This window comes from Rhododendron vialii, chromosome 9a (genome assembly GCF_030253575.1).
Source record: "Rhododendron vialii isolate Sample 1 chromosome 9a, ASM3025357v1".
Classification (NCBI taxonomy): Eukaryota; Viridiplantae; Streptophyta; class Magnoliopsida; order Ericales; family Ericaceae; genus Rhododendron; species Rhododendron vialii.
The window spans coordinates 27,306,845-27,317,081 of NC_080565.1; the positions used below are offsets into that span (position 1 = coordinate 27,306,845).

General features: G+C 39.7%; 2 protein-coding genes across 5 annotated transcripts in view; both read left to right on the forward strand.

The window, feature by feature from the left end:
• Positions 1-3,176, forward strand: part of LOC131302105 (LEAF RUST 10 DISEASE-RESISTANCE LOCUS RECEPTOR-LIKE PROTEIN KINASE-like 1.1) — a 45,552-nt gene extending 42,376 nt beyond the window's left edge. Inside the window, exons 3-4 of one of the 2 annotated variants that reach the window (XM_058328729.1) lie at positions 600-854; positions 2,116-3,176. In XM_058328729.1, the coding sequence (XP_058184712.1) occupies positions 600-854; positions 2,116-3,101 (1,241 nt within the window). In that variant the 3' untranslated portion in view covers positions 3,102-3,176. The remainder of the gene's footprint in view (positions 1-599; positions 855-2,115) is intronic. The other variant, XM_058328728.1, reaches the window with a different exon arrangement.
• A 2,037-nt stretch (positions 3,177-5,213) lies between these two features.
• Positions 5,214-9,469, forward strand: LOC131302103 (LEAF RUST 10 DISEASE-RESISTANCE LOCUS RECEPTOR-LIKE PROTEIN KINASE-like 1.1). Of its 3 annotated transcripts, none has more exons than XM_058328725.1 (4): positions 5,214-6,093; positions 6,294-6,326; positions 6,820-7,074; positions 8,314-9,469. In XM_058328725.1, the coding sequence occupies exons 1-4, from the start codon at positions 5,343-5,345 to the stop codon at positions 9,276-9,278; spliced, it is 2,004 nt and encodes a 667-aa protein (XP_058184708.1). In that variant the 5' UTR covers positions 5,214-5,342; the 3' UTR covers positions 9,279-9,469. The 3 variants fall into 3 exon arrangements, with proteins under 3 accessions (XP_058184708.1, XP_058184709.1, XP_058184710.1); XM_058328726.1 differs by having other exon boundaries at positions 5,233-6,066; XM_058328727.1 differs by lacking the exon at positions 6,294-6,326 and having other exon boundaries at positions 5,233-6,093.
• The last annotated feature ends 768 nt before the right edge of the window (positions 9,470-10,237 follow it).

Below are 10,237 nucleotides of genomic sequence, written 5' to 3' on the forward strand. Positions count from 1 at the left end.
CAAGCATTTTTCACTAGGCAAGGTAAATAACTTTGAATTGACTGGGGTTTTTCTCCTTGACATTGGTTGTAGGATTTAGCAACTTGACACTGGTACTAGGAACAGGTAATTTACCTTTTGTCAGTAATCAGCAAGCATGATTAGACCTAGATATATCTACATCTATATTCGAATTTTGAATAGATAAACAGTTTTTTTTTAGGTAAGATAGAATTCTATTGATACATCCAAAGTTCTTTTAATCACTAATTACAAACTTCATTGAGTTCTTGTTTTCCCATATGAGGATTCTTTTATTTTATTTTGGTAAATCCCATTTTAGGATTCTAGTTAAAGCCTTAAAGCCAATTCACTTTTGGCACTGTATCTTTTGTCCCCATAATAGAGTTCTTCTGTTCCAATACATTGGCTGCCTAACAATCCTCTCTTGAGATTCCCGCGCTTCAAGTTCGCAAACATATGGTACCACTATTGCATTGGGACAGAGGGACTGATATATAAGAGACAAAGTTGGCATAGTTTTTCTGGTTTGTTTTTTCCCCCTACATATGGATATGGATGAAAGACTCAATACCTGATTACACCTGTATTTTCTTCAGTTATACCTGGAGTCGTAATCCTTCTGCTATGCTTGGTCATAATATTTTTATGGCGTCACAGCAAATGGAATCATGTTTCATCGTACATCACTTCAAAGAACACTTCCTCTGATCACTTATCAAAAGCAGACCTTGAAGGCGGTAGTGCCTACTTTGGTGCCTTTGTCTTCTCCTATGTTGAATTTGAACAAGCCACTGATGACTTCGACCCTTCCAAGGAATTGGGAGATGGAGGCTTCGGCACTGTATACCATGGTAAGAAGGGGGGTTGTTTAGATTATCACTTGCAACCTATTAAGCACTGGCACTCCTAATAGCTTATCACACTCCTAATAGCTTATCATATCTAGACACTCCGGGGACACGACACTCTGGGGACACGCGAAACATGTATGGGACACGTCAAGTGCCCTGTCTAATAATGCAATTATTTTTAAGCAGTGGACAGTCTAGGAACACATCGGGGATACCCGTGTCTCAATTTTGAAATGGATAGAAACATGATAGGGAACAATTTATAATATTGAAGCTCATTTTGTAGGTATGATGTTCCAAAAATATTTGTAAAAATGTGTGAGTAAATGAACTACGACTGAATAAAACCCTTGTTCGACTTGTAATATTTAAAGAGGAAACAACATGAATTGTAAAGATACTATTAGTTTTGGTTATTTCCGGGTGAAATGTTCACATGAAAAATAACTACGTATCTACCTTAATATAAACATAAGTTTAGTTGTGTCCGTGTTCTTATTTATTTAGAACTAGCTGCTGAGTCTCTATCCATATCAGCGCTTCTTAGGTCGCAGCATCACTAAGATTGTGTTGGCTCATGTACTTTAGAAAGAAAATAAATAACGAAAAATCAGAAAGAAGGAGTAAAAATTAAATGAAGTAAAGCAGATAAATTTATCTTTATTTGCCCTATGTTTCACGGACTCAGGTGACATGCATCATTTGCAAGGATAACAGGACACAACTAAATTTCCATACTTTCATGGTGTTATACCTCTTTTATTTTCTAGGACAAAGTGATGTTTACTAGTTGCAATTGAGCATCTCATGTACTGCACGAGACACGGATTTGTTTTATAGCTTGAATTTTCTAAGTATGCTTGTTAGGTGGATGTCCAACCAATCATGTGAAGGAAACATAGTTAATTTTCTTTCCCTACTGTCGAAGTGTCCGACAAGGAAAAAAAGTTCCAATGCGACGGTTATTTGTAACGCCCTCTCACTTGTTGTGGGCCCCAAGTATGCGTGAGTCCCACCCCATGTGAGAGAAGCATTACAAATAACCGTTGCATTGAAAATTTTCTTGTCCTACACAGGTCCTTCTTGCGTGTAGAAGTCCATGTAACCTTGGGTTTGTGTATCTATTTCCTTTCACTTGAAAATTCCCCACAAATCCATAATCCACCAACAGCCTACCCATGTAACCTATCCATTTACAAACTCTGAAATCCCAATTATTCCCACAAAAATGTGGCATAACCGTTTGTCTTTTCTCAACCAGGAATACTCCGGGACGGAAGGGAAGTTGCTGTCAAGTGCCTATACGAGCACAACTACAAACGGGTGAAGCAGTTCATGAACGAAATCAAAATCCTTACCTGTTTGAGCCACCCCAATCTGTTTACCCTTTTTGGTTGCAGCTCACGCCACAGCCGGGAACTACTACTCGTCTATGAGTACATTCCCAATGGCACTGTGGCGGATCATCTACACGGTGATCGAGCAAAGGATGGTTCCCTTGCATGGCCTATTCGAATGAACATAGCAATTGAAACCGCCAGTGCATTGGCTTACCTTCATGATTCTGATATCATCCACCGCGATGTGAAGACTGACAACATACTCCTTGACAACAATTTTTGTGTCAAAGTTGGAGATTTCGGGCTCTCGAGACTCTTTCCCAACCATGCCACTCACGTCTCAACGGCTCCACAGGGCACTCCGGGTTATGTTGATCCTGAGTACCATCGATGTTACCAGCTTACTGACAAGAGTGACGTTTATAGCTTTGGGGTTGTTCTTATTGAGCTCATATCATCACTGCCGGCTGTTGACATTAACAGGCATAGGGATGAGATTAATTTGGCTAACTTAGCAGTAAACAGGATCCAAAACCGTGCAATCCATGAGTTGATTGATCCGTCTCTTGGGTTTGAGTCAGATCCCTCAATTGAGAGGATGACTTTGTCAGTGGCAGAGGTGGCTTTTAGGTGCTTGCAACTTGATAAGGACGTGAGGCCTACGATGAAAGAGATTTTGGAGGCTTTGATGGGGATTCAGGCGTACAAAGATGAGAATGCTGGGAAGATAATTGACGATGGTAGTGCGTTAACAACTACAAGGCCTCCTATTTCGCCTGATGGCGAAGATGTTGTGTTGTTGAAGAACAGGATGCCGCCAGTTTCACCAGCTTCGGTGACCAATAGATGGGTTAGTACCTCTACCACGTCAGCCTCCAGTGAGTCGTTTCACTCCACTTTTGCTTGAAGATAGATATGCCAAGAAAATAATCTTGACAATCGTAGCTATGCAACCGAGTAGTTCAAATTCAGCTTCCATTATGTTGTAGGGAACTAATTTTCGCGCTCTAAGATTACTGCAGGCGCTCCACCTTTTTGTTTTTATACTGTGATGTTGCTGGCAACATCAGTGTATATTTTGTTTTTACACTGTGATGTTGCTGGCAACATCACAGTGTACAAACAAAAAGGTGGAGCGCCTGCAGTAAATCTTGGAGCGCGAATATCAATTCCCTTTGTTGTATTTCGAAATGAATATGTATGGTCTGATAATTCTATTGAGAGAATGTGTATAGTAAGTGCATGGAGCTCTCGTTGTGTATTTGTTCATATTCTGAGATTTTTGAAGTCATGGCTCAGTTCTCATTGCACAATGGTACAGTTAAAGACATTACTTAGTAGTTCAATCAATTAATGTTCACAACCTAGAATCGATTACTGCTGAATTAACCAGAAATCATTCAATCGAAACCAATAGATCCAAAACAAAGCCAGTCGATTTGTGCGAAACCGAGTATTAGCAGTACGTTTCAAAAATAAGGGCATGAATGTCATTTTACAATCTATCTAGAGTTAGCGGTAAATAAAAAATAGATTATTCCGTAATGGGAATTAGATTCAGCGTTTCCAGACTTTAGAGGTAAAAAACCGAAGAGGTCAATGGGTCAAGTCTTTAGAGTGCCGGGTCAATGAAGAGCCCAGTGAAGAAGATGAGCATGAAACTCCCTTTGGAGTCTTTTGGCCCACCGTCCCTTTCAATTGAACCAACTTGTTCGGCGACTCCGGCCCTAATTGCCCTTTCCCTTTCAATCAGATTTTTTTTGAGTCCTCCTCCAATAATATCTCCAAGTCGACTTGCGAGTCAAGCAGAGAAACACCCTCTATTTCTTCTCTAGAATTCACAAAAAAAAAAAAAAAAGAAGAAGAAGAAGAAGAAGAAAGAGAGCACTACCTTTTTTGAACAAAGAAAACTTTTTTCTTCCTCTCCACTTTGCTGGTTGTTTGTTAATCCATATTTGCTAAACTGGGTAACCAAAATGGATGTTCCCTCTGTTTTGGCATGTGCTACAGCCTCTGATTGAATCAATATATGAGTTTCATGCATATTAAATAAGGGAAGTGCTACAATACACACCCCTTATTTGGGTGGGTGTGTATCATATGCACCCTTATTAAAACACACTAAAATGTTATGATTCTCAAAATGTTATGAATCTATTGCTAAAAAGTTACGAATCATATTGATAAAAAGTTACGAATTTTTAGTATAAAAGTTACGATACGAAATAAAATGTTATGAATGACCGGTCCTACAAGAAATTTTTTATGAGGTGGCACAATATGAACCACACAATAAGTGCATATGGTATACACCTTAAAGGGGTGTGTATTGAAGACTTTCCCATTAAATAATCACGACCATTGACCAAGCACCCCGTGGTCGTATGGTGGTCTTGGTGGTGGTGGTAAGGGAGGCAGCCAACAAATTATTCTCCCTTTAATTTTATAAGCAAAATACTATGGACCCTGAAATCATTCCATTTGCCAACTATGCACTACATTTTGTGCATATTGTTTGTAAATTTTGATTTGCACCCGCATTTCTTATACCCCGGTCTTTAGTGTTGGTAAAATCAGAGTAAAAAGTTGATTTTCTTTGATCTCTCTCTCCCTCTCCACATTTTTTCTTTTGCCCCTGAGTACGAAACAAATCTCATCATAAATTCACAATATTCACCACTAAATTTCTCGCATGCAGGATGAAAGATTTCCGAAACAAGTTTTTCCGCAATAGACCTCTAGATGGTTTCATTTAAGTTGTAGAGAGACAAAGGCAGAGAAGAGTCAGTGGGTCAAGTCTTTAGAGCGTCGTGTCAATGTAGAGCCCAGCGAAGAAGATGAGCATGAAACTCCCTTTGGAGTCTTTTGGCCCACCGTCCCTTTCAATTGAACCAACTTGTTCGGCGACTCTGGCCCTAATTGCCTTTTCCTTTCAATCTGAATTTTTTTGAGTCCTCCTCCAATAATATTTCCATTTTGACTTGCGACTCAAGCAGAGAAATACTCTCTATTTCTTCACTTAAATTCACACAAGAAGAAGAAGAAAGAGAGTACCAATACTACCTTTTTTGAAGAAAGAAAACTTTTTCCTTCATCTCCACTTTGTTGGTTGTTTATTAATCCATTTTTGGTAAACTGGGCAATCAAAATGGGTGTTCCCTCCATTTTGGCACTCTTTCTTCTCTTCCACCTACTGTTTGATCACTCTTCTGGGAAATGTCCAGACTTCTTCGACTGTGGAGCGCATGGCCAAATCAGATACCCTTTGACCATCTCCACATATCCCCATTGTGGGCTCTTCAATGTAACAAATTGCACAGACCCAGTTCCAAAACTCAACTTGGGAAGGGAGGGACCGTACTATGACCTTATTAGTACTAATGTCACTGAAAATTCCGTTAGGGTTAATGACCCACGTCTAGGGAACCTCATTGGGACAAACGGTTGTGATGTTTTCGGGTTTTACTTGAACTGCACGCTTCACCATAAACTCTCCGGTATTTATTTCACAATATCACCTGGTCTCACCCTGTTCAAATGCACTACAATAAGCCGTGTACTTGACAAGAAACAAGATGAGTATTTTCGTGGCAATGACAGTTACAGAGACTGCAGTGGATACACTGTCTACTATAAGTATTCTTATCATTCTAGTGTCTCGAGTAATGCCAGTGTTGGTCTCAACTGTTCGGGTATTGAATTGCCAGTGGTACCCGAACTTGGAAACCGAAATGCCAGTGATTTGTTCTCTGTGTTGGCTTCTGAGTTCTCTATTAGGTTTCATGTGTCCAAGGAATGTCAACAGTGTCGACACAAAGGGTGGTGCTGTTCTCATGATGGCCCGGGATTCCAGTGCAAAAATGAGGAAGGAGGTATTGGCAGCAAAAATGAGAAAGAAGGTATTGGCAATAATGGGTTTATCTTAGAGTGCTTTAATACATAGCAGTTTTGCTCCATCGTGGAAGTTTTTCCTCTTCTGTTTTTTTTGTGTGTGTGTGTGTGTGAATTTCCTTTAGGTAGTCTAGCTCAAGCATTTTTCACTAGGCAAGGTAAATAACTTTGAATTGACTGGGGTTTTTCTCCTTGACATTGGTTGCAGGATTTAGCAACTTGACACTGGTACTAGGAACAGGTAATTTACCTTTTGTCAGTAATCAGCAAGCATGATTAGACCTAGATATATCTACATCTATATTCGAATTTTGAATAGATAAACAGTTTTTTTTTAGGTAAGATAGAATTCTATTGATACATCCAAAGTTCTTTTAATCACTAATTACAAACTTCATTGAGTTCTTGTTTTCCCATATGAGGATTCTTTTATTTTATTTTGGTAAATCCCATTTTAGGATTCTAGTTAAAGCCTTAAAGCCAATTCACTTTTGGCACTGTATCTTTTGTCCCCATAATAGAGTTCTTCTGTTCCAATACATTGGCTGCCTAACAATCCTCTCTTGAGATTCCCGCGCTTCAAGTTCGCAAACATATGGTACCACTATTGCATTGGGACAGAGGGACTGATATATAAGAGACAAAGTTGGCACAGTTTTTCTGGTTTGTTTTTTCCCCCTACACATGGATATGGATGAAAGCTCAATACCTGATTACACCTGTATTTTCTTCAGTTATACCTGGAGTCGTAATCCTTCTGCTATGCTTGGTCATAATATTTTTATGGCGTCACAGCAAATGGAATCATGTTTCATCGTACATCTCTTCAAAGAACACTTCCTCTGATCACTTATCAAAAGCAGACCTTGAAGGCGGTAGTGCCTACTTTGGTGCCTCTATCTTCTCCTATGTTGAACTTGAACAAGCCACTGATGACTTCGACCCTTCCAAGGAATTGGGAGATGGAGGCTTCGGCACTGTATACCATGGTAAGAAGGGGGGTTGTTTAGACTATCACTTGCAGCCTATTAAGCACTGGCACTCCTAATAGCTTATCATATCCAGACACTCCGGGGACACGACACTCTGGGGACACGCGAAACATGTATGGGACATGTCAAATGCCCTGTCTAATAATGCAATTATTTTTAAGCAGTGGACAGTCTAGGAACACATCGGGGATACCCGTGTCTCAATTTTGAAATGGATGGAAACATGATAGGGAACAATTTATAATATTGAAGCTCATTTTGTAGGTATGATGTTCCAAAAATATTTGTAAAAATGTGTGAGTAAATGAACTACGACTGAATAAAACCCTTGTTCGACTTGTAATATTTAAAGAGGAAACAACAAGAATTGTAAAGATACTATTAGTTTTGGTTATTTCCGGATGAAATGTTCACATGAAAAATAACTACGTATCTACCTTAATATAAACATAAGTTTAGTTGTGTCCGTGTTCCTATTTTTTTAGAACTGCTGAGTCTCTATCCATATCAGCGCTTCTTAGGTCGCAGCATCACTAAGATTGTGTTGGCTCATGTACTTTAGAAAGAAAATAAATAACGAAAAATCAGAAAGAAGGAGTAAAAATTAAATGAAGTAAAGCAGATGAATTTATCTTTATTTGCCCTATGTTTCATGGACTCAAGTGACATGCATCAGTTGCAAGGATAACAGGACACAACTAAATTTCCGTACTTTCTTGGTGTTATACCTCTTTTATTTTCTAGGAGACAAAGTGAAGTTTACAAGTTGCAATTGCGCATCTCATGTACTGCACGAGACACGGATTTGTTTGATAGCTTGAATTTTCTAAGTATGCTTGTTCCGTGGATGTCCAACCAATCATGTAAAGGAAACATAGTAAATTTTCTTTCCCTACTGTCAAAGAGTCCGACACAGAAAAAAAGTTTCAATGCGACGGTTATTTGTAACGCCCTCTCACTTGATGTGGGTCCCATGTATGCGTGAATCCCACCCCATGTGAGAGAGGCAGTACAAATAACCATTACATTGAAAATTTTCTCATCTGACACAGGTCCTTCTTGCATTTAAAAGTCCATGTAACCTTGGGTTTGCGTATCTATTTCCTTTCACTTGAAAATTCCCCTCAAATCCGTAATCCACCAACAGACTACCCATGTAACCTATCCATTTAAAAACTCTGAATCCCAATTATTCCCACAAATATGTGGCATAACCATTGGTCTTTTCTCAACCAGGAATACTTCGGGACGGAAGGGAAGTTGCTGTCAAGCGCCTATACGAGCACAACTACAAGCGGGTGAAGCTGTTCATGAACGAAATCGAAATCCTTACCTGTTTGAGCCACCCCAATCTGGTTACCCTTTTTGGTTGCACCTCCCGCCACAGCCGGGAACTACTACTCGTCTATGAGTACATTCCCAATGGCACTGTGGCGGATCATCTACACGGTGATCGAGCAAAGGATGGTTCGCTTACATGGCCTATTCGCATGAACATAGCCATTGAAACCGCTAGTGCATTGGCTTACCTCCATGATTCTGATATCATCCACCGCGATGTAAAGACTGACAACCTACTCCTTGACAACGATTTTTGCGTCAAAGTTGGAGATTTCGGGCTCTCGAGACTCTTCCCCAACCATGCCACTCACGTCTCAACGGCGCCACAGGGCACTCCAGGTTATGTTGATCCCGAGTACCATCGATGTTACCAGCTTACTGACAAGAGTGATGTTTATAGCTTTGGGGTTGTTCTTATTGAGCTCATATCATCACTGCCGGCTGTTGACATGAACAGGCATAGGGATGAGATTAATTTGGCTAACTTAGCAGTAAACAAGATCCAAAACCGTGCAATCCATGAGTTGATTGATCCGTCTCTTGGGTTTGAGTCAGATCCTTCGATTGAGAGGATGACTTCGTCGGTGGCAGAGGTGGCTTTTAGGTGTTTGCAACTTGATAAGGACGTGAGGCCTACGATGAAAGAGATTTTAGAGGATTTGATGGGGATTCAGGCGTACAAAGATGAGAATGCTGGGAAGATAATTGACGATGGTAGTGCGTTAACAACTAGAAGGCCTCCTACTTTGCCTGATAGCGAAGATGTTGTGTTGTTGAAGAACAACATGCCGCCAATTTCACCAGCTTCGGTGACCAATAGATGGGTTAGTACCTCTACCACGCCCACCTCCAGTGAGTAAGGCTTTCATTTCACTCTACTTTTGTTTGAAGATAGATATGCCAAGCAAATAATCTTGACACTCGTAGCTTTGCAACCGAGTAGTTCAAATTCAGTTTCCATTTTATTGTATAGTGAGTGCATGGAGCTCTCGTTGTGTATTTGTTCATATTTTGAGATTTTTGAAGTCATGGCTCAGTTCTCATTGTGCAATGCTGCCTTTCTACTGCCGATTTTGTTGTTTTACGTTTTGGGCGAACATAATTGGGCAAAGAAAACAGAAGTACTGAACTTGGGATACCACTTATCATTCATGTGTTCTAGAAATGTTGGAATTCCGCAATGGCACATTTAAAGACATTACTTGGTACAAAAGACTGCTTAGATTTCTATCCTGATCGAATAAATGGATTTTAGGGGAAGCAATCGTCACCCATTACGTTTGATACACGTGTTTTGTTGCCACAAGCATATTTAAACTACTCTACTCACAAGTAACAAAATGTGAATCATAGTAATAACTAACTTAATTTGCTAAATTATTGTTCTGCCAAAGTGCTTCCTGCTGGCATGCTACTCGAATTGAACCCTGTAAGTACTGCTAGAAAACCCGAAACCTTAACATACACAATAACACAATAAGATCAGAACTCTTTTGAGTTTTGATCAGAACTCTTTTGAGTTCTCAAATCTTAACATACACAGGTTCAACTTGATCAGGCGGTACTCGGAAACTTAAACGGGATAATTGACGACAAAGAGGAACTAGAGTTAATTCACATCCCTGTTGTAACCAGTAAAACTCAAGTAAAGATAAGTGAGAAAAAAAATTAAACTATGATAGCCACAAATTTATGAGCAACAACAGTAAACATAGAAGTAACAAGTGCAACAATAATAAAACGGATTAATATGCGTACTGACTATCGGACGGCTATAGATGTCGTTCTTCTTCATATGCCTAGATGTCACGCCCCAAAT

Coding starts and splice junctions, on each gene's coding strand:
- LOC131302103 (XM_058328725.1), top strand. CDS start 5,343: ATGGGTGTTCCCTCCATTTTGGCACTCTTTCTTCTCTTCCACCTACTG. Junction 6,094..6,293: donor CAGCAAAAATGAGAAAGAAG/GTATTGGCAATA, acceptor CATTGGTTGCAG/GATTTAGCAACTTGACACTG. Junction 6,327..6,819: donor GACACTGGTACTAGGAACAG/GTAATTTACCTT, acceptor TATTTTCTTCAG/TTATACCTGGAGTCGTAATC.